This window comes from Arvicola amphibius, chromosome 7 (assembly GCF_903992535.2).
Source record: "Arvicola amphibius chromosome 7, mArvAmp1.2, whole genome shotgun sequence".
Taxonomy (NCBI): Eukaryota; Metazoa; Chordata; class Mammalia; order Rodentia; family Cricetidae; genus Arvicola; species Arvicola amphibius.
The window spans coordinates 122,765,214-122,792,802 of NC_052053.1; the positions used below are offsets into that span (position 1 = coordinate 122,765,214).

Below are 27,589 nucleotides of genomic sequence, written 5' to 3' on the forward strand. Positions count from 1 at the left end.
CAGGCCTGATCTACAAAGTGAGATCCAGGAACTCTGGTGCTACACAGAAAACTCTGTTTCGAAAAACAAAAATAAAGAAGCAAAATTTGTATGTATGTGGGGGTGCAGTGTTGGGGTGCACCACAGCTGCGTATGGAGACCAGAGGGCAGCTTCCAGCAGTTGTTGTCTCCTTTCACTTTTGGGTCACAGGGATGACTCAGGTCATCAAGCTTGGCTGTAGGTAACTTTACCTACTCAACCATTATTAAAGCTTATTTTCCTCTAGCTTCAAGGTAGCTTCCTTCCTCCCTTTTCTCTCCCCAGTCTCTCTTTAAAGATATTTATTTATTTATTTGATATACACTGGGATTTTGCCTGCATGTAAGAGGGTGTCAGATCCCCAGGAGTTACAGATATTTATGGGCTCTGATGTGGGTGCTGGGGATTGAGCTCCCCTGAGCCTCCCTAGTCCTTTGGAAGAGCAGCCAGTGCTCCTAACTGTTGAGCCATCTCTCTAGCCCCTTCTCTCTCTTTCTTATGTGGTTGAAAAATCTGAAAAACTGGATGAAGGCCTGAACTAATGTTATACGGAGCGTGGGCCCTTTGTTCTGTCCTGGCCACCTGGCTAGTTTACATCTGAAACAATCACACAGAAACTGTATTCATTTAAACACTGCCTGGCCCATTAGCTCTAACTTCTTATTGGCTAACTCTTATGTCTTGATTTAACCCACTTCTATTAAATCAGTGTATTGCTACATGACTGTGGCTTACCCGCAAGATTCTAACCAGCGTCCGTCTCAGGCAGGAGCTCTATGGCGTCTCTCAGACTCTGCTTTCTTCCTCCCAGAATTCAGTTGTCTCCCCACCTATGTAAGTTCTGCCCTATCACCAGGCCCAAAGCAGTTTCTTTATTAACCAATGAAAACAACACAAATACAGAAGGACCTCCTACACCAAACTAAAGTTGAACTAAAGTATTGAGTTGGGCTGTAGGGATGGCTCAGCATCTAAAAGCACTGACTGCTTTTGCAAAGGATCCCAGGTTTAAATCTCAGCACCCACATGGTAGCTCATAGCTGCCTATAACTCCAGTTACGGGGGATTTGATACCCTTCCACTGGTGATCTTCATCTAGTAACTGTGTTCCTGCACACTTTTATACATGTAGGAAAAATACCCTTAGATATCAAAAAAGTATTGTAGCATCATTCATGTAAGGTACACAGCACTAACTTCATAGTCAGTGTATGAGAGTATAGAGAATTGCTACTGACTGTTCGAAACTCCTCAGGGATTGCCTACCAAATTTTCTTCTTAGTTGAAATTCTTTTTAACACTTATTTTACTTTATGCATGAGTATTTTTGCATCTCTATACATGTGTATATACATATACACCCACATATATAACATATAAATAATTCAGTGTGTGTGTGTGTGTGTGCGCGCGCGCGCGCGCGCATGTGCGTGCCTGCTGCCTTTAAAAGCCAGAAGAGAGCACTGGATCCCACCCTGTGAGTGCTAGGAAATCAACCTAGGACCTGTACAAGAAATGTCTCTAGACTTTAGTGAAACTTTTGAGGAACATTTTGATGCTTGTTTATTGATATACTAGAGACAACTGTATGGCAAATCCTGTTTATTGTCTTTTTATACAGTGGCTCTTTTTTATAGTTGGAAATTTTGCTATCTGTATCCTGCTGATAGCCCTGGAGTATATTTGGATCCTTTGTTATCACTTATAACTACTGTACTCCTGTCTGAGCAGGATTGCAATCATTTTTTTTTGTTTTGTTTTGTTTTGATTTCTCAAGGCAGGGCTTCTCTGTAGTTTTGGAACCTGTCCTGGCACTTGCTCTGTAGACCAGGCTGGCCTCAAACTCTCAGAGATCCGCCTGCCTCTGCCTCCCAAGTGCTGGTATTAAAGGCATGCACCACCAATATCTGGCGCAATCATGTTTTGTGTTTGTTCCGTTTTTCCAAACAAGGTTTCTCTGTATAGTCCTGGCCATCCTGGAACTCACTCTGTAGACCAGGCTAGCCTCAAACTCAGAAATCTGCTTGCCTCCCTTCCTGAGTGCTGGGATTAAAGACGTGCGCCACCATTGTCTACATGTGTTCTTTTCTTCACTTGAACTTCTGTGTTATTCACCATTTAAATGGGCTCTCGTTGATTGACCTACACAAGCACTTATATACTGATCCAAAACCAGGCCGCATGGCTCCCAACACCTATTTATATGGCCTTCAGTGAGGCTTCAAAACTCATACCGCATCTCAGCATAGTGTGTATCCTTTCAGTAGTGTTCCTCTGCTTCCACTTGACTAAAAATGTGAAGAGTATAATATTAGAACTCTTTTAACTTTTTACTTTTCTTCCTATATTATGTTTAAGCTTCTTAATTGTTACCCGGTCCTCAGGTTCTTGTAATGACTAAGAACAGAGTTTTGATGAGAAAAGGGACTAAAATAATTGGCAGAGTTGTAGGAAACACTCAATGATACATGTCAAGTCAGGTAACTTCGGGGAACTTGCAGAGAAAATCCCAGGATACAGTCTTAATCTCGTGTCTGGTCATCTACTTCTCTTTATTGGTTTTATTCTCTATTTCTGAAGAAAATCTACTTGTTTCCTTCATGTGATAGCTTCCTCAACCCTCATTTCTCAGAAGTGTTCGAAATAGCCTAACTTAATCCAGCAATGACTCAGTCATTTTTATCCAGGTTGTATAAGAACTTGGCAGTTCATTTAGTCCAAAGTTTAGAGACCGGGCTGTTGTGGTAAGGAGGCAGCTTGTTTGTTTCCCGGCCACCCAGCAGCTTAGACCTGAAATAATCACACAGAAACTATTAATTAAATCACTGCTTGGCCCATTAGCTCTGGCTAACTCTTACATCTTAATTTACCCATTTTTACTGATCTGTGGATCGCCATGAGGCTGTGGCTTACCGGGTAAAGTAAAGTTCCAGCGGGGCTACATGGCTTCTCTCTGACTCTTCCTCCTTTCTCCCAGCATTTAGTTTAGTTTAGTTTTCCCCACCTACCTCTAACTGCTCTGCGCAGGCCCAAGACAGTTTCTTTATTAACCAATGGTATTAACAGCATACAGAGGGGACTCCCACGTCACTGGGGTAGGGAAAGGAATTGCCCACCACATGTAGCATTGTTTAAAGTAAAGAGTGGGCATGGCTGTAAGGAAGTCATTATTTCTTTCAAATGCTAATCTCCATGGAGTTTTTTTTTTTTTTTTTTTTTTTTTTTTTTTAACTTTCCCACAGCCAAACTGTTTTGAAACAAGATTGTTGCATGGTACCCAAGGCTTGCTGCCTTGCATTCCTGGTCCTGCACTTTGCACTTTTGGGGGATAGTTTATTTCTGTAGCCTTTATTTTTGTTCCTTGCTTTGCCTCCTGAATGCTGGGATTTCAGGAGTGAATCACCATACCCGCTTTAATCTTTTTATTTAATTGCATTTATTTGTGTATCAAAAAGTTTATATTGCTTATTTTCCTTGTGTTTATTCTCTTTTCTATTTTATTTGTTTGCTTTCTTACTTTATTGCTATTCTAATCATTCTTCCTGTTCTTAGCTTTACCTAAATTTATTTTAGTTGTTTACTAGGAGTGTTTAAACATAAATTTTGATAAAATGTTTACGTATGTGTGCCCGATTATATGTACACTATATGTATACAGTGCCTGTTAAGGCCTGTAGAGGGCGTCAGATCCCCTGGATTGGAGAGCTAGGTGGATTGTGAGGCATCTGATGCAGGTGTAGGAAACTGAACTGAGATCCTCTACAAGAACAGCAAGTGCTCTTAGCCCCAAGCCATCCCTCTAGCTTCAAGACTGTTGTGAGCTGCCATGTGGGTGCTGGGAATTGAACCTGGGTCCTCTGGTTAAGAGTAGTCAGTATTCTTAATTCTTTTTAACTTCTCGAAACAGGGTTTCTCTAGCTTTGGAGCCTGTCCTGGAACTTACTCTGTAGACCAGGCTGACTTCAAACTCACAGAGATTCGCCTGCCTTTGCCTCACATGTGCTGGGATTAAAGGTGAACACCATCACCACCTGGCTTTTTTTTTTTTCCTTTCTCAGTATTCTTAATTCTTAACCGCTGAGCCTTTTCTTCAGTCCCCAGTATGTTAAATTTTAATTTTTAATTTTCTCTTGATAGATATCTTCAAGAAGTAGGATACACTGATACAATATTAGATGTACGATCCCAGCGGGTAAGGTCATTACTTGGACTGTCTAATTCAGAACCAAATGGATCCGTAGAAGCAAAGAATTTAGAACAGATCCTGAATGGTGGTGAATCTTCTAAACAAAAAGGACAAGAAATCAAAAGGTAAGATTTATATTTGTAGATGAACATTGTTTAACTTAGGGACAACAAAGTCCAGTGGTACAGCAGAGACTTTTCATTGTGAATCTCATTTTTAGCTATGTTTTCTAGAGTTGTTCTTACTGTTAGACGTTAAATAACTGTATAAAAGCCCCTTTTTGTTTGTATATATAGGATCTCAAATTAGTCTTAGTAAAATGATAAAATAGATTATTGCTATTACTTACTATATGAGCAGTTTTGAAATACTTGAAACTATTTTAACAGATTAAAGATACTTTTTTTTAATATATAGGAAATCGATAAAACAGATTGGTGTTTTTTGGGTCCCGGAACCCTAACTGGGGTGGTGGGTGTATGAAGAAATTACAGACATTGGATACTTACACACAGAAAAGCTGGCATGGTTGCCTGGGCTCTCTGATGGAGAAGCACAGCACCCAGGAAGCTCAGTGTGTTTAGTATATATACTACTAAACCAGGAAGCAGGGGTTTATGGTATGCAACTGAATCAAGGAGACACATTTAGCTCATCTTGGTCAGAGCAGTCTCTTCAGGGGAGCTTTCTTCAGGCCATAAGTATCTGCGGTAGGGAGTTAGAAAGTTATTGTATGCATTTCTATTTTCTATACACACTGTCAACATTTGCAGTTGGATCACAGGAAGGGGTTTGCCACTCCGTGGAATTGAGACTTTGGTCTTTGACATTGTTCGTGTCTTTATTATTCTGTTTTTTTGAGACAAGGTTCTCTAGGTAGCCCTGGCCAGCCTATTACTCAGATCTTCCTGCCTCTGCTACCCAAGCACTGGGATCAAAGGGTGTACATCACAACAAGCCTGGCCAGCTCATGTCAGCTACACACATCCACACAGGCTTCCTCTGCTCCCCTCAGATTGGTATGGAACATATGTTTCATAAATTTAAATATGGACAACTTTAATAACTTTTGTGTTTCACTGTTTAGTCTTTAAACATTTAGACTAAAGTATAAGAGGTTATGAAAAATTGCTAAATTGCTTGTTCTGGTATTTTTGAGAAATAATAACATGTTTGAATGTTTAAACTTAGTAGATTGTTTTTCTTTTTAATGTCTTAATTTGTGTGTGTGTGTGTGTGTGTGTGTGTGTGGGTGGGTGGGTGGGTGGGAGCCTCTTTACTTGTAAAACAGATGCCCAAAGAAGGCATTATATCTCCAAGAGCTAGAATTTCTGACTATTGGGAGACATCCAGTGTGGATGCTGGGAGCCAAACTCAGGTCCCCTGAATGATCTCTTACTTGTACTTTTACCTCCTGAGCCATTTCCAGTTCCCAGATTTTATTTTCTTGTAGCATTTACCTAAGATTTTTTAGACAGAATGCTTTGGATGAGCTCAATAAATATAGAACAATGCTTATTTTAATTATATATAATCTTTTAAAAACTATTCCATAATAAAAAGTTTAGGCAATATATTATAATTAGATTGTTTTGACCCAGCAGTGGTGGACCAAGCCTCCTTATAGAAGGATCAGGAATTCAAAGTTATTTTCATCTACATAATGAGTTGAGGCTAATCTGAACTATGTAATACCCTGTCTCACAACAACAAAAATTTAGGTGGTGTTTGAATTGCAACAGTTATCCTCAAGTAGTTTTAAACTAGGAATTAGAAGGGTTCAGCAATTGAACACTTGCCTAGCATGTGTGACACCTGGGTTAAATTCCTAGTACCACCAGATCAGGAAAAGTATTAAAGTAGCATGCAGGAAAAAATATTAGAGTCAATAATTGAAGTAGTTGGAATCATCTTTTTTTTCTACAGGCCATCTGGTGACGTTCTTGAGACATTCAATTTTTTAGAAACTGCTGATGACAGCGATGAAGAAGAAAGTGACATGATTGAGGGCGTCCCGGAAGGAGAAGAGAGACTTCGGATCAGTAAGCACAAAGTAGGAGATTTACGTCATTTTCTGTATACAGTAATTTGAACAGTAATTTTTTAGGTGTCCCTTGAAACATTAATATTGTCAGCTACTTCTGCATTATATACAGATGCAGGAATTATAATTTCATGTATTAATCACTAAATGGCTGAGAAAAGGTCTGCTTTTCAAATATTTGTCCAGTCCTATGAAACTTTTTAAAACAAAGTGGCATACTTTTTAGTCTTACAATCCTATAACAATTTGGAGTCACACTGAAGTTTATCTTGCTATCACATGGGAGGTCAATGAACAGTGTAGATACTCCCAATGTGGGTGAGAGACTGAAAAGAATTGTAAATATGTGTTGATATCCTGATTATTTGGTAAGGGTTAGCAAAAGTTTACTTTTGATAATATACTAAGAAATGGACTTAATGTATTTTAGTAGTGAATGGAGAGTTAGCTCTACAGGACCAAAAGTAGAATATCCCCATTTGTAAACATCAAAGTAGTGTTCAATATTTCGTGTGTATGTCTTTAAAAAAAATAAAAAAGAGTGAGGCCCGAGGTTGTAGGTTAAAATATCACATAAACTAGATGTGGTGGTACAGCACTTAAGAGGCGAGGCCAGAAAGATAGAGAGTTCAAGGCTGCCCTCAGCTAGATAATGAATTTGAAGTCATTTGTCTTCTTGATACCCTGTCTATCCCCCGCCCCCCCAAAAAGATTAAGAAAATAAGAAAAGTAAGTAAATTCAATTGTGGCACTTTGAGATTTTGCAATAATATAGAAAAAATGCAATTATTTCTCAAAAACTTTGAACCTTTTCTCAGCTTTTCATATGTGTGATGTACTTTGTTGGATGCATAAAAGTTTTACTTTTTAAACTTACTGTGTGTTATAATCTGCATATTTGCCACAGCACAAGGAAGTTAGGACAGTTTTGTGGAGTTAGTTTTTTCCTTCCAGTTTTATGTAGTTTATGAGTATAAAACTCAGGTCATTAAGCGAGCATTTTTCCCGCTGAGACACCTCAAAAACCTGAGATTTTGTTTGTTCTAGGAGGTAGGATGCTTTTATTATATGTTGCACAACCAATTTAAGTTGTTATGCTATGCTGCCATGAATGATAGCACACAGTTAGCAGTGTGTTCAGCCAATTAAGACTTACCAGGATGTGGGTGAGTAGATGATGAGTAGGGATCATCTGTGAACTTACTATAATTAAAGAAAACTCTTGAGGTTAAAACTTAGATCTTTTCTAGCACTTTATCATGTGGGTCACTTTTTGCAAGTGATCTTCATACAGCATGTTGAACTGTTTGTCTAGGATATAGTTTGAGATTTATGAATCGTGGGAAAAATACGAGTGTGGATCTGAATAATTTCAAAGTAGATTTATAAATATTGTGAAGTGAAAATATTAAAGGTCCTCTTTAAAATGAAGAATTAGAAGTAGTACTTATTAGCTTATTTTCTCTTTACAGATAGGTAATGAAGGTTTAGCTGCTGACTTAACTGATGATCCTGATACCGAGGAAGCACTGAAAGAATTCGACTTTTTAGTGACTGCAGAAGATGGTGAAGGGGCTGGCGAAGCACGGAGTTCAGGGGATGGTACAGAATGGGGTAAGGGGACAAAGAAACCTTGGGTGGGAGGAAATGTAGCTTTTCTAGGTGGTTATTATTAAACATTGTGTGTGGGATCTGTATGTCTGAGTGTATGGTAGCAGGTGATTCGAGAGCAGTTGGTGTTGGTAATTTGAGGCATTTGGTCCTAGTCTATTAGATTTTGTGACTGAGATTTTCGGTAGATGGCTTTTGACTTCAGAAGTTGATCTGGAATGTTTTGTTGATTTTTTTTTCCTCCTCTAACAGATTTTTTTTAAAAACAAGAACTCATTTTTATTCATACCCATCATTTAGTTTTATGTAATCAAAGCTTTATGAGAACATACTTCCTCATATGACCATATGGTGTTACCTGTCTTAGTGGTAGGTAGGAATAAATTAATCTGACTTATAACCCTAATAATGAGCAAGATTTAGTGAGGGTATTAAACTTATTGCCTATAATATTCTGTGTACAAATGTGAGGGCCTAAACTTTGAAAGTGATATTTAAAGCTAATAGTAAGCAATGTATAATCAAAAGAAAGGTCTATCAGTAGTTAAAAACCCTATTTATATACTTATAAAACAAATATATCAAGGTAATAGCTTAAAATGTGTTTTTTTTTCCATTAATGGGTTCATCTAACCCATGTTTACTGTTATCTAGTAGGTGGTAGAACTCAAAGTATATTTATAGAGCTTTTTGTGGAGGTTAGTTTAATACATCTAAAAATATTTATCACTAGTTGTTTTGTTTTGTTTTGTTGTTTTTAAATCACTGTGGTGTTAGAAAAACACACTTGGGCTGGCCATGGTGTCACATGCCTTTAATCCCAATACCAAGGAGGCAGAGGCAGGCAGGTTGCTTAGTTCAAGGCCAGCCTGGGAGTTCCAGGACAACTAGGGCTATACAGAGAAACCCTGTTCTCAACAAATGAAAAGTAGAAAAAGAAAAACATATGATTTTTTTAAAATTTGGACTAGCAGGATGACTTAGTGGTTATGAGCACTTGTCTTTCTGAGGATCAGAGTTTGGTTCCTAGCACTTTCGTTGGTGACAGGCACCTGTAACTCCCATCTTCAGGGATCCTCTCATTTATAGCTCAAATACCATTTTTAGATTTACTTCAGAGAAGAAATAGAAGGGGCATGTTTATTGAAAATAATAGACTCCACAGTTACTATCTGGACTTTTGTACATGTTTGTATTTTCTTGAAATGACTGTATTTTAGGAGATTATTTGTTTATAGGAGAAACAGTAAAAGAAAAGACATGTAAATTTATATGTAGCCTGTTAAATCTTGGACTATAGTTTCCCTACAACTTTAAAAGTACTGGTTCTTTTTCCTGAAAATTTCAGTCATGTAAAAGTAGAAATTATATACAGATATTTTATAGTATATGTATTTTAGGGACCATAAATAAATGTCAGTTAGGGGCTGGAGAGATTGCTCAGAGGTTAAGAGCATTGCCTGCTCTTACAAAGGTCCTGAGTTCAATTCCCAGCAACCATATGGTGGCTCACAATGAAGTCTGTTGCCCTTTTATGGCCTGCAGTCATACACACAAACAGAATATTGTATACACAATAGATAAATAAACAAACAAACAAACAAACGTTTTAGAAAAATGTCAGTTATAAAATTAGAAATCACCTACAATATTCTGGAGATAATCATGGTTAAGTATGTATATTTATACATATAATCAATCTACTTACTTAAGAGTTTGTTGAACATCTGTTTAGCTAAATCTTGACACACAACCATTTCTGTTTATCTAAAGTGGCTAGAATTTTAACTTTTAGTTTGAATGACAAACATCTCAGAAATTTAATTCGTGTGAAATGAGATTATTTCTTTAATAAGGTCAGGTGCCCTTTGTTCAAAGACTTGACCATAGTTTTAAAGAGGACTTGATCTGTGAGTGACAAATTTACCTACCACTACTTGACCTTTATTCTTTTTTAAATTTCCTGGAAATAACTAGGAAAGCCTTTTAGTACCCAAAGAGACTGGAACTTTGAGCAAGTAATTTCTGTATAAAAGCAAAAAGGGCATTGCAGTGTTTCTAAAATTTGTCTATTCAACAGCTATCATGTTTATTTTTTTTGAAACTTAAGAGCATGCATGTAAAACACTGCCTTATTTTTAATTCATTTGCTCAAGTTTTAATGATTTTTAAATAGGAAGGTTTTTAAATTGCAATGAAAGTCTTGAACATACTCCAGAAACCATTGCTTCTAAAGGAAGCTTCTAAGTCTTGTTCTAACACTGTTATCTAATTAGATAATATAGTTTAATTTTATGTTCTTCACATAATTACAAGAACTAGCTGGTATGTCATTATTTGCCTTTTTCTCTTGGAGATATATGGCATTTTAAGAATATTCACTTATTTTCTTCAACTTTTTAAAAATATGATCTTTGGAATTATTAGGATTACAAAATGTAATTAATATCTGAATATTGATATTTATAGACAAGGCATAAAGTGTTATTTTCATAAAGTGAAACTATTTAAAAATTTATGCTATGGTTAATAGGTTTGTATAATTTTGCTTTGGCAATCAGAATTACCATAATGGAATGTCATGGTTTTGTGGTTTCACATTGTTTGGAATCAACTTTTTTGTACATGCTTGTATTTTCTTTTAGAAAAAAAAAAAGGTTCCCATAATTGATTCAACTTCATTTCTTGGTATCCCCTCCTAGACTTTTTAAACAGGATTAATATGTAGATTACCCTGCCTCTTCCCTTTTGCTATTAGTTATTTCTTATAAGCAATATCAAACCATCTGTTACTTACCAGGCAAGCTCCAGGATGGTTTGTGCACATATGCATCCACCAACCTGTTCTTTGCACCGCCTTAGTTTGCTTTTGCTTTCTAGATTTGAAGTTATCTTGCAGGTAATTTTCGTTTTTTTTTTATTCTATTCTATTTATTTATTTAGCTTTTTTGCTCTACTCTTTACTGCTGTACTTACAGCCATTCACAGCTTCATTTTTGCTGCACAGACTTAGAAAATTGGTCATTATAATTTGGTTTTTTTTCCTGTGTAAGGTTTTGTGCCACTTAAGTCTTAAGGTTTTTTTGTTTTTGTTTTTGTTTAAATAAAATCTGTGGCTGTAAAACATACTACTTTTAGGTTGTGCTAATTTGTCCTAATGTAAGTAATAGACAACAGGAATCATTGGTTTCATTAAGATGACTATATGAGGTGGTCTTGAGGTGTGAGCCCATAACCACAGCCAGTCTGAGACAAGAGGATGATGAGTCTGGACTAGCTGGTGCTGTGTTCTAAGACCCTGTCCTCAAACAAAAGAGATAAATTAAAATGATTCAGGTCATGTTACTATGTTCACATTATTCAGTAAATGAACAGGATTCTTGATAGAGCCTAGTTTTCAGGAAACCTTATGATTAGAGTATATTAAAAATTCATTTTCTCTTAAGTAAATATTAAAAAACTGCTACAATGGAAGATTTGACAATACTAATCATAAAGATACTAATTTTCAGTAAGTTAGTTTCAAGCACCAGAATTTAGCAAATTAAAATCTTTTCACATACCAACTACTTGTGATGGTATAACAAAGGCATAACAATTGTAGAAGAGAACCGAGGTACAGGAGCTCTTTGAATTTCTTCTCTCTGCTGTTCTAACAAGAGATCTTGTTAGGCTTGCTTTACACATCAATCTAGAGGTGCAGGAAGGCCTTTCCATGAGTACGGGTGGCCTAGGGAGCTTTCGAGACCTTGAGAAACATCATATGCTTAGTTAACACAATTTACAACTAAAATCTTATTATTCAGTATAATTTATTTAAAAACTCAGTGGGTATAATTTTTATTTATTAAGAGGACTCTAAAATAGTCTGTAACTGTTAAATTTAGTAATAATAAGATTGCCTTAAAACTAAATGAATGAAAACCCTCAAGTAGTAAAATAGTTCTAAGAAAAGCATTTTTATACTGTCTTTTTAAGATTTCTCTAGTTTATTATGAGTAGACTTTCCCCACCAGGCATAAGTATTTACTTAAATATTGCTGAAAACACACACAAGAACGATAGTATCAAGTATAAAGGAATGTGTGTTTTAACTCTTTGTGCTTGTCACTGTTTTCCCTCAAAAAAATTCAGCTCAAATCAAGACTTCAGTGGAATTTGAATTTTCTTATTTGTTTTATTTTTATTCTGTTATTTTGCTAATCTTTAGTTGTAGTCCAGTGGAAAAAGGTAATGAAATGTTGAACTGTTGGGAGGGGGTGGAGACAGAGGTGGTGTTCTTTGAATGCTTTGTGTGAATTATTTGAGACATTGTATTTGGGAACTATGTACATTACATTGGATTAGAATGCCTTTCTATCATACAGTTATCCTGTGCATGCAGAACTAGTGTGACAGGAATGCATGACTAATTTCATCAATGAAATGGCACTGACATTTATAGCTTGCATTTTATTATGAATTTGCATGCAATTCATTTGTTTGCTTATATGATGCTGGCTGAATACTTATTAACATTTTTCTAAAGATGCAGTGATCTATTTTTTAATATTAGATTTCTAATGTTAGTCCACTGATGAAAGAATATTCCTCAAATTTGTGACACATAAAAATGAAGTATTGTTTACCTGTGTATGATATTAAGTGCTTAGTAACTTAAGGACATTTAGTTGAGTTGGGAACTACAAACTGAGACTGCACCTTTAAAGTGTCTTGAGTATATGCTATTGCAATATTTTATTATGATGATGTAAAGCTTTAACAGTTTACTGCCAATAGCTTGCATTGCCAACTGCTGATTTTTTTCTTTTAATAATATGCTGCATGTAGATAAAGATGACCTCTCCCCAACTGCTGAGGTTTGGGATGTAGACCAGGTACTAATAAGTAAACTGAAGGAACAGTACAAGAAGGAACGAAAGGGGAAGAAAGGGGTGAAGAGTAAGTGCAGATTATGACTATTATCATTTTTGTATGCTGATATTAAGAAAAAGTTTTTTGATTAAATTTTATTTTTTGTGTCATAAAGGGAGCAACTAACTTTAAACTTTGTCTGTTGTATAATTAAAATTTTGGATGTGTTATTGGTCAAGTAGAAACTTACTTTAAATATGTAAGATAAAGGTGAAAAGATTTTCAAAATTTAAAGATTTATGAAGTTAAAAGGAGTATTGTCTTTGGTATTCAAAATAATTGAAATTTGCTCAGAAGGGAGTACAAATACTATTTTCCACACATAGATATTTAAAGGTATTTCTAACCCATAACCAGCGTTTATTTGTTTGGGGAACCTGAAGCACAGTGGGTAGGAAATGACTTCCCCTGGCTTTTGCTTTTTGGTTATAATCCAATGATAATTAGTGGCCACATGTTTCTTTTTCTGCATATTTTCTTGAATACACCACTCAGCAAAGGCCAGTGGTGCATAAAGTGGTGATAATGAGGGTTATTTGGTGCATAGTTGTCTGTTTTTGAGTGTTCTCACTGTAGAACCTCTCAGAGAAGTAACTTTCTATTTTGTGAATCACACTTCAGAGCATCCAGGGAGAATCCTCATACTGGTGATACTGAAAGGAGAGACTTAGAAATTGTTTTTGAAAAATTTTCATTTTGAATTGGCTGTTGACTTCTAGTCGAACTTTTTTCTCTTTTACTGTATCAGGAGTATTCACTGTTCTTGCAGAGGACCTGGTTTGGTACCCACATACAGGGCAGCTAACAGCCAGCTACCGATTGAATCCCAGAGGGTTTGGTGCCCATTTCTGGCCTTAGCGGTACTCCATCTACATGATACACAAGCATACATACATGCAGGAGAAATATCCATACACATAAAAATAAATAAATCTTGCCAGGCATAGTGACACATACCTTTAATCCTAGCACTCACAAGGCAAAGTGGAGGCAGGCAGATCTCTCTGAGTTCAAGGCCTTCCTGATCTACCTGGGGAGCTCTAGGCCAGCCAAGGTTGCATAGTGAAAACCTGTCTCAAATAAATAAAATAAAAACTAAAAAGAATAAAGTAATAAGAGTGTCAGGGAGAAAAGTAGTACATAACAAAGATTGAGACAAAGGCATTCTCCCTGTTCCTTTTTCTGGTGACAGACACACTAGCTTATAAAATGGCAGGCCTATCAGAAACCACTTTTTCTTCAACAATGGAGTTCTTTAGTAATTTTATTTATTATGGAGTTAACTAGAGTTTTGAGAATTTCACCTGTTAGTTCCTCCCTCCTTCCTTTCTCCTCACTTCCCTCTCTCCAAAGCTTTATGCTTGCTAGGCAAGCCAAGTGCTTTACCACTAAGTAACTTGCCAGTTTTCTTCTATAACTTTGTGCTAGCTTGTGTTAGTGCATTTGAATAAAAGGACAAGCTATTGTTAGGACGATTCAGACTGTGTTATGAATTACTTATATTTAAAAGCATTAAGAGGGGCTGTGTTGAGTTTTAGCATCATTTACCTCTAATGTGTACATGTTGAGTATGAAAGCTCTATTGCGTGGTTGACTTCAGTTTACTCTCCTTTAATCCTAGTACTCGGGAGTTCAAGGCCAGCCTGGTCTACAGAGAGCTAGTTCAGGACAGTCAGAGCTATCCTGTCTTAAAAAAAAAACACAAAAAAAACTAATAATGAAATAAATGAAATAGCTTATTAAAAAAAACCTAGAGGTTATTTTACATATGCCATGTACTGACCTAATATAAAAGTTTTAATGTTGCTTTTAAAGTAATATAGAAGTATCCCCCCCCCCTTTTTTTTACTGGTATACTTATTTTCTAACCTACCTTTCTTTCCTCCCTTCTTTCCTCCCTCCCACTATGTAGACCAGGCTAGCCTCAAATTCACAGAGATCTTTTTGCCTCTGCTTCTTGAGTGTATGTGCCTGTAATCCTAGCATTTAGAAGCCCCAAACAAGAGCATTTTAAATTCAAGGCCAGCCTTGGCTATAGACCAACTTAGCTACCTATATAGTGAGACTTTTTTTTAATTTATTTTGTTTAAAGGTTTTGAATGTAAAGACAAAGTGAAATTTAACCATTACTGTTTGTCAGAAATTAACTGCATTTAATATTTGCATGTAACAATGTTTTCCTAAAATTTTGAAATAATTTTATGTATAAGCCTTTTATATTTTCCAACAAGAATATCTGTCATATGTATTTTAATTTATTAGTTTTTTGTTTTGCTGATATTTAGACATTATATACATTTAGACATAAAGTTGAGATTTTACAAGAGGTAAGATTTAAGAGAAAGGGAGGTGCCCAGAAATAAAGGAGGATGTACCCAAGAGCTTGGTTGTAGGCTTCCCTTAAGTGAGTTTTGTTTTGAGGTAAGGCCTCAATCTACCCCAAGCTGCCATCAAACTTGTATTTCTTTTGCCTCTATATTCTTCAGTCTAGTGCTAAGATTATACATGTGTGCCACCTTCCCCATCGAGTGTAAAACCTTACAGGAGGTGGACTTTGGTTTTTGACCATGTTGAGCACTGAACCTTAGGTTTTACACATGGAAATGCTTTACTGCTGAGCTACATCCTTAGCCCTTAAAGTTTCTTAGTTTCTAAAATCTAAATTTTTGGTACTTGAACAATATTTCATTTTCGTGCATTTAACCTGGTCTATTAGTTAAACTTTAAAGTTGTTTCTGATTTTTAAATATTTATGTAAACATCAGCATTTACGATTATGTAAGGGGACATAGGAATTAGGCTTGCAACAGAGGGTGTCTTAGGAAATTAATAGAAATTACTTACCCATTTCCATCATGGAATTATAAATTAATAACCAATAAATTTAGAGTTCAGTAGGAATCTTTCTTGTAGATGAAATTTAAGGAAAAACAGTAGTGTCCTAGCTAGAGGATATTTCAAGACCCCAGTAAATACCCAGTGCTGTATATTGTAGGTATGTTTTAAATATACACACATATGTAGATACTTGCTGGTCAGCTTTCCATTGTGGTAACAACATACATAAAATTCACAGTTTCAGAAAAGAACTAGGTATAGTGGCTTACACATGAGAATGAGGAAAACAATTTTTTATTCGTTTTTAAAATCTCAATTTCACCAGATGGTGGTAGCGCACGCCTTTAATCCCAGTACTTGAGAGACAAGAGGCAGGTGGATCTCTATGAGTTCAAGGCCAGCCTGGCCTAGATAGCAAGTGTCAGGACAGGCTCCAAAGCTATAGAGAAACCCTATGTTGAAAAACTAAAACAAGCAAGCAAGCAAACAAACAAATAAATAAATAAAAACCTCAATTTCAGCCTGACAGTGGTGGTCCATGCCTTTAATACCAGCATTCCGGAAACAGAGACAGGTGGATCTCTAATTTCCTAAACAGCCAGGGCTATACAGTGAAACCCTATCTACAAAACAAGACAGAAAAGGAACAAAAAAAATATAAAAGGGCTGAAGAGATGGCTAAGTGGTTGAGAGCACTTCCAGATCTCCTCCAGAGTCCTGAGTTCAATTCCCAGCAACCACATGGTGACTCACAGCCATCTGTAATGATACGTGACGTGGCGGCATCTTCTGCAGGCACACATGCAGACAGAACATTATACTTAGTGAATAAATAAATCTTTTTTAAAAATTCTCAATTTTAAGAATTTTTCTAGCTTTTGACATTCTCCGTTTTCTTTTTTGCTACATGCATTAGTTCAGTAAAGCTGTGTAAATTGATCATGATTAAACGTCATATAGTTTGTAGCATTTGAAGTGTTTATACTTGTTTATTTCACATCCAAAATCTAGAAACTTTATTTAAAATATAAAAATCTTTTAAAGATTTCCTTTGGGGCTGGAGAGATGGCTCAGAGGTTAAGAGCATTGCCTCCTCTTCCAAAGGTCCTGAGTTCAATTCCCAGCAACCACATGGTGGCTGACAACCATCTGTCATGAGGTCTGGTGCCCTCTTCTGGCCTGAAGTAATACACACAGACAGAATATTGTATACATAATAAATAAATAAAAGAAGATTTCCTTTGTTCTTTGTCTTTAAACAAGAAGAGTGAAACTTCATTATCATTCCCCTTTAATATGAGAGTAATTCTTGCTGTCCTTATTCTTACAGCCAGTTGTTATTCTTGTGCCACGTAAAATTTGTGTTGAATTGAGAACATAAAACTGTGCTGAGAATGTAATTCTGTTTGTGGAGTGCTTGTCCTAGCTTGCGTGGAGCCTTGAGTTCTGTCCCCAGTACCACATAAAGCATAGTGTGGTAGTGTATGTTTGTATTCCCAGCTTTCGGGGGCAGGGAGACAAGATGGTTAGAAGTTCAGCGGCATAGAAAGCTTGAGACCAGCCTGGGCTCTATGAAATCCGCCTCAGATTTGTTGCATCTTTAGACTCTCTATATATTTGCAATCTTGGTTATTTAATAGAACAACTTGTTTTACTTTTTCTAGTTAATCTCATGTATAGTAATGTTAGAAATAAGTTCAGGCTTGCAAAGAAAGAGATCACAACCATTGCTAGTAAAGTATCTGGACAAGCCAGCTTTACTCTTGGTCAAGAAGGCTTTCTGAAGAACAGAACTCAACAAAACTCACCGAGACAGGAAGTATACTTGGTTTTTATTCCAGTGCTACTGGCAACTCTATCTTTTCCCCATCAGCTGGGCTTCAGCTGAAGTCTTACTTAATTGACTAGACTTCAAAGAACTGAGTCATAGTAAATGAAGTGGGGAAGGGGTCGGCCTCTTTTTTTTTTTTAAAGCATTTTTATTTATTTAATACTTATTTATTATGTATGCAATATTCTGTCTGTGTGTATGCCTGCAGGCCAGAAGAGGGCACCAGGCCCCATTACAGATGGTTGTCAGCCACCATGTGGTTGCTGGGAATTGAACTCAGGATCTTTGGAAGAGCAGTCATCTCTCCAGCTCCTGGGGTCAGCCTTTTTAATTGGAGAATATAGCAGAGCCTTTATATAAATTAAGATTAGAGGATTAGATTATATAAATTAAATTAATATAAATTCAATTATAAATTAAGAATAGGATGATTAGAATATTTGCATAAAAGTCTTGCAAGGTGGGGGCAGTAAAATGATTTTAATTCCTTGTCATAAGTTCACTTTATTATTTATTTGTTTGTTTGTTTATTGGTTTTCCAAGGATAGGGTTTCTCAGTGTAGTCCTGGCTATCCTAGAACTTGCTCTGTAGACCAAGCTGGCCTCAAACTCAAAAGCTTGCCTGATCCTAGCTTAAGAAAATAAACCAAGTGGCAAGTTTTTATCTCATATTAGTCCCCCCACCACTGCACCCCCATATCCCTTCTCATTTTCTTCGTTGTCTAGCTGGCTTTACCTTGGCTCCATCTCCTCCATCTCCCACTCTACATCTGACGTCACAGTTTTAAACTGACCACTTAATCCTCTGCTCCCAGTTACTTCCTCCCACCTTTTCTTATTTTAGTCATTTTGTCTCCTGTCAGAAAGATCCTCCCAGTCAGTGCACTTTTGAAAACCACAGTCTCACTTTGCCATTCTGGTTATTTTTCTTTGATATTGTAGTGTCTCATTTATTTAATACAACTGTGTCATGTTGTGAAAAACACCTTGTTGTTATTTGGTTTTTAATTAAAGGTAGGTAGCCTGAAGGACTCATTTCCTGAATGTTCCCCTAGCAGGTCAGGTCAGATTTTGAAGTTGAGCCCCACCAATGGTATGAGGCCATATTAGCACCTACATCAGGAATAAAAGCTGGCTACTGAATGTTTCAATTTAGGCTCTTGGCACCCCCCCCCCAAAAAAAAACCCACAAAAAAACCCCACAACCCTTTTGTTGAGATACTTTTGTATGACTTGACAGGGAAATTATTTATAACAATGTGAAAGGTTTATTTTAACTATAATGATAGTCAGAAAATAAAACTGTTTACCCCCTAGCCATTAGTTTTGCTGAAGAAAATGTTGATTAGCAAAGGACACATTTGAGACAGTGACAGTGTCAGTTTTAGACTTGATAAAAGTGATGTGTGAAGGAAGTTTATGTGTTGTGTGTGACTGGATGGAAATGACAGCAGTCACACAATAGGTCATGGTTTCCATTGTGCTACAGTCTGTTGAGAGGAGTGTACATTTCTGTATAATTCACAGTCGTTCCGCCTCCTTTTCTCCCTCCTCTCCTCTTTTGAAACAGTCTTATAGCCCAGTCTGGCCTTGAATTCTTGATTCTCCTGTTTCCATCTCTAGAGTGCTGGGTTTACAAGTATAAGTCACCACACAGAGAAAAATATTTTTATTTTAAATTCCTGCAATATTTAAGAACTGAGGTTTTGTTGTTGTTTTTTGTTTTTGAGATAGAGCTGCACTCACTGTGTAATCTAGGCTGTCTGGACCAGGTTTATCTCAAACTCCTGATCCTTTTGCCTCAACTTCTCTAGTGCCAGAATTGCAGGTGTGTATCCTAAGCCTGACTCAGTTTGTGTTTTTGAGTAATTAGTGAGCCTTTATGCCTTTGAATTAACATTAGGCATAATAGTCTCATAGTAATACTACTCCAATTTTATCATTATTGGTCATCATTTAAAATTGTGAAATTAATTTAGCATCTTTGATAGGCTTAGGATGAATATGAAGGTGCATTAAGTTTGCACTTGAAGGGGTGAACATAGAGTCAGTGGCATGTAAAAGCCCTTAGGTTCAGTCCCCAGTACCTAACTAAATACACTGTTGAGTCTGAAATTGAAAGATTCTCTCTTTGTAGAGCAAAGACTATGGTTTCTGGTTATGAAATCTGCTTTCATCTTTTGACAGCTTTTGAGAAACTAGTATTAGAGCTGAGAAGTTTCATCTTCTCCTAAACTTGGCACTGTGCTACTCAAAGACTAATGTTTAGCTGTAAGTATGTAAAAATAATATTAATTATGTAATTTTGGGTCCTAAATTTAAGCAGTGACTTGAATATGTATCTCTGCTCAATTCTGTATCTCCAAGTCTACTTGTTTAGAAAATTATTTTTATACATTTTCTAACACAATAAAGCCTTAAATTTTTTTGTTATTATTAAAAAAATTATTTATAAGATTATATTAGTGGAACCAGTTTTTAAGGGCACACTGACACATAATAAGAGTTTATAGGGACAATCAATAAAATATTTGCAGAGGAAATAGATTTAGGTAGAAAAATGCATAGAATTTGAATAGGCCGATTACACTGTATGTAAGTGTTGTATACATTGCATGTATGTGTGAATTTGAGGGGTCAGATATTACCAAATTTAGCAGTGTGTGTGCGCGTGTGTGTTTGAGAGAGAGAGAGAGAGAGAGAGAGAGAGAGAGAGAGAGAGAATAGGAGACAACAGATATATATGGCTAAATTAGCTTTGTGCCTGTTTAGTAAGGAGGTTGCTTGTTTGGCTCATGGCTGCCCGGCTAGCTTAGATCTGAAATAAACACACTGAAATTGTATTAATTAAATCACTGCTTGGTTCATTACCTCTAGCTTCTTATTGGCTAACTCTTACATACTAATTTAACCCATCTCCATTAATCTGTATATCACCATGAGGTCATGGCCTACCAACAAAATTTCAGTGTGTCTATCACCGGAGGTGGATCCATGGCGTCTCTCTGACTCAGTCTTCTTTTTCCCAGCATGCCATTTAGTTTCCCCCACCTATCTAAGTTCTGACTATCAACAGGCCAAGGCAGTTTTTTTATCCATTAACCAATAAAAGCAACACATAGAGACCTCCCATGCCATGTGTGTGTTCTCTATGCATGTGTGCGTATGAATTGGAGAGGGCAGATATAACCAAATCTCAATCTCCCTCCCTCCCTCCCTCCCTCCCTCCCTCCCTCCCTCTCCCCCCCCCCCCCTCTTCCCCCCCTCCCTCCTCCCCTCCTCCCTCCCCCCCCCCCCCCCCTCCTCCCCCCCCCCCCCCCCCCCCCCCCCTCCCCCCTCCCTTTCCTGCCCCCTTCTCTGTGTGTGTGTGTTTGTATTTAAGAACTGGAGAAGGTAGATACGACCAAATATAGCAGAGAGAGAGGGAGTGTGTGTGTGTGTGTGTGTGTGTGTGTGTGTGTGTGTATGTGTGTGTGTGTGTGTGTGTGTAGGAATTGGAGATGACCAAATATAGCAATATGCAGAGCAGAATAATTTCGTTGCACGTTATGGAAAGTTAAGGGATTTATACGAAATATGTACAAGATTAAGTAGACAGTTTTAGCAATCTTGGTACAAGAAGTCTAAGTGCCACTTGGCACTGCTGAGCAAGGAGGCAGTAGAGTAACTGATAATTTGGGAGCCATAATTTAATGGGTAGTATTCAGATTTTATAGGAAGCAAGTGTGACTTGAAAATTTAAACAAAATTGAGTCTACTACAATAAACCATAAGGATGAGAGGCTTGGTTAGCAGTTAAAAGTTGAGAAAAAGATTAATATGAAAAACAATTTAAAGGAAAATTCTTTTGTAAAAAAACTGATTTTCCTCTTTTATTGTATAAATTGTAGGATTATCAAGATTTGCTTGCAGAATTTCAGCTACTGAAACCAAATTAATAGTGGTATTAATCATACAAATTAGAAAGTTTTAAAGAAGAGTTATGTATGAGAAAGAATATTTTTGTTTTCTTTGACATTGAATTTAACTGGTTGGATATTTAATCAACTTTTGTTTTGTTAGAGAATTTATGCCAGGTAGTTATGGCACACACCTTTAATCCCAGCACTTGGAAGGCAGAGGCAGGGGATCTCTATGAGTTCAAGGCCATTCTGGTGTACAGAGAAGTTCCAGGACAGGCTCCAAAAGCTACACAGAGAAAGCCTGTCTTGGGGAGAGTGTGTGTGAGAATTTATGATTGCTTTACTGGCAGAGGAAAAAATACTCAGGTGATCCTGAGTTTCTCCTTTATAGTTCTTTTTGGAAAATTCAGAGGATATTGTTTATTACACACAATCGAAAAACTGAGTTTTGTGACTAGTTTTAGTTAGGAATTACTATAAAATGATGTGCAAAGTTTCTCTTATTTCCATTACATCTTGGCATTCAGTTGCTTCTCATTCTCATTATTTTCTCATACACAGATAAATGACATTTCATGTAGACTAACTGATTCTCAAATACCTGCCAGAGATTTTAATCACAGAGAATTCTAATTTAGTTATTAGTGTTCATGCTAGTGAATATGAAGTCATGATGTTTAACCTTCGATATATTCTAATTGCTTTTATCTTATGCTGATTTTTTAAAATGCTTTTTTTCTAAATTGATTTTCTGACGTCTTGTTTTATTTCTCGAGACAGGGTTTCTCTGTGTAACAATACTGACTATTCTGGAACTCACTTTGTAGACCAGGCTGACCTGGAACTCACAGAGATCAGCCTTCCTCTGCCTCTAGAGTGCTGGGGTCAAAGGTGTCTGCCACCACCGCCCGGCATATCTATACCTGACTTACTTAAACAAAGGCTTTCGTACTATATGGCTCAAAATGACTAATTCTGCTATTTCTAAATTTATAGTTAAAGAATAACTGCCAAAGCTTTTGGGCTCTGTCTTTTGTCTGAATTATCTAGGCAGTAGTTGAAATTAAACTTTAAATTTAAGGCCTGTGACAGGGCTGACTTTTTAAAGACTTTTAAAAAACTTCTGGAGAACTCCATTTCCAAATTTGGAAAAGGGAAGTTTTGAGGTAATCAATTCTAAGAAACAAATTTAACAAATTGGGATGGATTGTCAATGACAAATTTTTATTAATATGATGGGAAAATATCCAAAAAAACAGCAGGGAAAGTTAATTGTTTGTTGCACCCTTATAAAAGTCATTTTGTATGTATTTCTTTGACTTTAAGAACAGTTAATTTGAAAGGCCCATGTTTTATGCATTAGTAAATATTAGTTTTAAATACCAATAATTTCCATTGTTGTTATAGCATTTTTCTGTGACTGAGTTTATAGACTCCAAGTTGAATTATAGACGTTTTCCTTCTTTCTCCCCCTCCACAATATGTTTCAAATACAGTGTTTATGTTCTATCCAGTGTTCCACAAAGAGCCACAAAATTGTGGCTCTTCAACATATTTAAAAGTTTTCAGAGTATTTTGGAAAATGGTTTTTTAAATGATAGCTTTAATAACTTGGAGTTTTTATTATTCTGTTTTGTTAGTAAATTGGTTTACTAAGGCTGCCAGCAGTCAGGCGGTAGTTATTAAGTGCACCTCTACTGCTGACGTTAATTTACAGGGGTCAACAGGACAAAACTCTGCGACATGATCGCTGATCTGGGAGATGATGAGCTGCCCCACATCCCTTCAGGAGTCATTAATCAGTCTAGGTCAGCCTCTCCTAGAATGACTGATCATGAAGGTGCAAGAGCAGAGGAAGGTACAGCATTTAGCTATCATGTTTGTTTGTATTGCTGAGTTCCTTAACTCCATATACAAATATGCCATTGTGTAAAATGCTAAATATCATCCCACATGATCATTAGAGGCCTTGGGCAAGCTCAGGGATGAAACATGGCTTCTAGTTCTTTATATTTGTTGTTGTTTTCATGTTAGATGTAGCTGTTTCCATTGTAGGTCAGTTCATTGTGCCTTCCTTAAATCTAATTATAGCTTAAAAATCTAGTATTAGGAAAAGAACAATTTCTAAAACTAAACTTTAAATAATAAGGTGAGGAAAAGCTAATTCTTAGTAGTGTGGTTTAAATGTAACAACTGTTAATAACCACCACTTAGTAGAAGTGCTAGGCAGTGTGTTGGGGATCTTACATGAATATTATTCCTAAAAATAAATGTAATTGTTAATCATTCTAGCTAGAATAAGGAACATCATTCTGTAACTTTGTATCTAGGATTCGTGGCCTAGTAATAAGTTTTCTAAAATCCGTCTAAACCAGAGGTACATAGAAGGTGAAAATACTACTTAAGCATTTTGAAACTGATTTTTACCTAAAAATACATGGATTTAGTTGACTAATTTACAATTCTGGGTGAAGATATACTTCTAAATAATCTCAGTTTTTAAACCAAATTACTTTAATATGTAGATATGATAACATTCATAATTTTACTTAGATTTATTTTATTTATGCTTACATTTCTTGCTCTACAAAGGGATTTGTTTGCCCGTCTCAAATTTCTATATACAGTTTGTTCTAATTTCTTCTAGATATTTTCCTTACAGCGATACTGAACAATTTCTCCTCAGTTTATGACTTCATACCTTTTTCTTTAATTCATATTAAATTTTAAGGAAGGATTTTAAAAGATCTCTCAGTAAAGTAATACAAAAGAATGGAAATTAAAATAATAATTTTTATGTATTCATTTTTCTATGTCCACTGAACTTTTTACTTTTACTATTTTCTAAAATAGAGATACCAGCTCTAATATTTTTATTTTTGTCTTTGGGATCTTCTTTTCCCAACTATTATAGTACAGTTTACTAACATTTTAGACTGTAAAATTTGCAGTTTAAGGCAAAGTCAAATTAGTGATATGAACCCTTTTTAATGTTTCACACCATTTTAGGGGGAAAGCCTATAGGCTGATTCTACATAAAAGGTGATTTAGAGCTTTCTCTGTGTGTTTGTCAAGTGTATGACTGTGTTTTTTGTTTTTAAAGAAAGTAAGTTACTAGTCGCTTTCATAGTTGTGTGGGAAGGTGAATGGGCACCTTGAACTTCATTACATTTTAAAAGAGGGGCTGTCCCTAAAATTTGTCATTTAGAGATTGGAAAACTGCAATCTGGTTTATTTTTATCACAATTTTCATTTTGGTGCTTTTGGAAAAAAATATTTCATGTCATATTTCCATTTATAAAGAACAAATACTTGTTTTCTAGTGTCACAACTTTTAAAAACTGTTGCTACTACAGACGAGATTATATTTCATATTTACACTGGCATGATTAGAATCAGTCATTGACCACTATGTTCTTTAGGTTTGATAAAGTTGTAAGAAGGGGCCTGGGATGTATCTCAGCATCACAGTACTTGTCTAACCATGTGCCAGGTCCTGGGTACAGCCCTGCAGAACACTTGCAGAGGCACACTGGAAGAAAAAGGAAGAGTTGATATGTGAGCTACAGGTTTCCTTGTTCACGCTGTCTATCAGAAGAATTTATTACAGGACTTTTAAAAAGGACCTTCTGAGAAAATTATATTTCATAGGCTCTAGAATTCTCACAAAAGACAATTCTGCTTAATACAAATTTCTGTCATTAAAATAAAGTTTATGCCATTGGTTCCAGCACTTGGGAGGTAGAAGCAGGAGAATCTTTGTGAGTTAGAGGCTATCTTGGTCTACACAGCAAGTTCCAGGATGGTCAGGACTATATAGAAAGACCCTATTTAAAAACTCATTTAATAATTCTATTTTAAATTGTTTATTATATTTTTATGCTGTGTTAGTGCTGTGGGTAATTTTTATTAACTTAAAATAATATGCAAAATATATATTAATTCTTCCAGCAGAGATAAGAGCAAAAAAATTAAAGATTTACTGTGATTACTGTATGCTCCAGTGATGGGTGATAGGGAAAGCAGAAATAACAGCTTAAAAGATTTTGCATATATACGTACGTGAATAAGTATTAAAAGAATAGTATATCTTGCTAGATGTAAACATGTGTGTATCTATAGAGAAAAGGTACATAGATGTAGCTTCTGTGATTAAGTTTAGAAATGAGTATAATTTTTGAAAAATAAGCCAGCTAAAGTTGTTGAGCCACTTCTCTTTTTATGCCTGGAAGTTGGTCAATGGTTGGTCAGAAATAATCCCACAAAAAGTATTTGTAGAGAAAATGAGTTGATTGGTGATGGTAAAGCTATTTTATTGGATTTCTAAATTTGTGTTAATGGTTATTTGTATAGTTGCTAGTGGGAGGAATTGTAGAATTTTATCTTAAATTGTCTTAAAAACAAATTATGAACTTAAATGTTTAGACTGGTAAAAATTATAAAGTAAAATTACTTGCTGACTTGTGATTTTTGAACTATTGATCTTATAGTTCTTAGCTGCTTTTTGTATTATCAGTAACTATATACTAATATTGATAGACGCGATCAGTACTACGTATTGTTCAGATTCAAGTACAACCATTGAATGATGGCTTGGTAATCATAGTAACTGTCATAATCATTGTTTAATGTGTGGGATACTTACCATCTCAGACACACATTGTATATATTTTATGAAGGGTTTTCAAATTAGAGTAGTTGCTGAATTACACCTTCGTTTAAGGGATCACTTGAATCAAATTACACAGAATAAAATAGAGAAAAATTCTAAATTAAAAATGAATTTTACTTTGGTAATTGTACATATCAATTGTATGAGTTATTTTCAGTATTATTAGTGAATTAGTATTAGTGTCTTTCAGTATGCCTGTTTCCTGTAGTGTATTAAATACATGCCATTTTGTAAGAATTTTCCATAATTTATTAGCCTGAGTTTTTTTAATAATTTTTAAAAATTGGTTCATAATTTTAAATATTTAGGTTCTTTTGTAATTAGTGTTTCCTTTTTGCTATCTTAATGCTACTATTTTGATTGCAAAGCACACGCTTAAAATTATCTTGAATGGTTGCTTACACTTTAACCTATCTAGTTATAGTTATTCAAATGATTGCACTTTCATTCCAACTGCATTGTCAGTGTAGAAAGCTATACCGCACAGGTGAGCAGCTCAGTGAAGTGATGTGATCCTTTCTGTTTTTATCGATACTGACGCAGCCATTCTGATTGGAAACCTAAAGCCTGAAGTTAACATAAACTAGTTTTTTTCAACTTTAGCAACATCATAATATATAAAAGAGGGCATTAAAATGAAGCCATAGGAAAGTTTTAAAATTGGAAGGCATTTCTTTTAGGATACTATCATCAACTACTAGTAGAGCCATCTTTTACTAAACCATCTTGGCACTAATAGAAAGGCTGTGTATCAGAGTGTCTGGAAGTATCATAACCAAATGCTCCTTCACTTCTTTAGAAAGCAAAGGGACTTAAATATGCACTTAAATAAAACTACTTTGAGGTTGGTAGACATCTGTTCCCTATGAGTGGCTGAAATCTGATGATTTAATCAAAAATTGACCTGTTAAAATTTACTGAGGTGGTAAGGGATCTAAATAGGCAAAATGTTTGTGTTCTGCCTCCACCCTGGGTTGATGTACACAGTGTTTATTCAGTCTGGAAGATAATGATTACATTGTTTTAGCACATTTATTTCTACTCAGTAGTAGGATTTTTTTTGTGTGTGGAAGTGAGAAGTAGAATTCATAATATTGCTGAATTTTGTGACTGTTTCGTGCTTAAATTCCCCACAATATTGTATTGTACTGTATGATTTTTCAGCATTTAAGAAGCGGTTTTGTTCTTTATAGCTGAACCAATAACGTTTCCATCTGGAGGAGGCAAGTCATTTATTATGGGTTCTGATGATGTTTTGTTAAGTGTACTGGGCCTTGGAGACCTTGCAGACTTGACGGTAACAAATGATGCAGACTATAGTTATGATGTAAGTGCAGTTTTATTTTTAATTTTTTAATGATTTAATAAAAGGCTCCTTATTCTTTGGAATCATTTATAACAGAGAATTAATGTCAAGGTGCATGGAAAAGATAAGTTTAAGTGTGCAGATGTGTTGATTTGAAATAACGTGTAATTTGCTTTAAAATTTTTTCTTGGGTGTTTAAATCTTAGTAATTTTGGTGGATTAGGTAGGAGTTTAGGGTTATTACCTTAAAATACTGGTTTTTTAAT

General features: G+C 35.8%; 1 protein-coding gene across 3 annotated transcripts in view; it reads left to right on the plus strand.

Annotated features, from left to right (window-relative positions):
- Nucleotides 1-27,589, plus strand: part of Strn3 (striatin 3) — an 86,792-nt gene that overhangs the window by 39,796 nt on the left and 19,407 nt on the right. The window contains exons 5-10 of one of the 3 annotated variants that reach the window (XM_038337792.1): nucleotides 4,157-4,330; nucleotides 6,132-6,258; nucleotides 7,722-7,863; nucleotides 12,691-12,801; nucleotides 23,063-23,203; nucleotides 27,211-27,344. In XM_038337792.1, coding sequence (XP_038193720.1) covers nucleotides 4,157-4,330; nucleotides 6,132-6,258; nucleotides 7,722-7,863; nucleotides 12,691-12,801; nucleotides 23,063-23,203; nucleotides 27,211-27,344 — 829 coding nt within the window. The remainder of the gene's footprint in view (nucleotides 1-4,156; nucleotides 4,331-6,131; nucleotides 6,259-7,721; nucleotides 7,864-12,690; nucleotides 12,802-23,062; nucleotides 23,204-27,210; nucleotides 27,345-27,589) is intronic. The other 2 variants (XM_038337793.1, XM_038337794.1) reach the window with 2 other exon arrangements.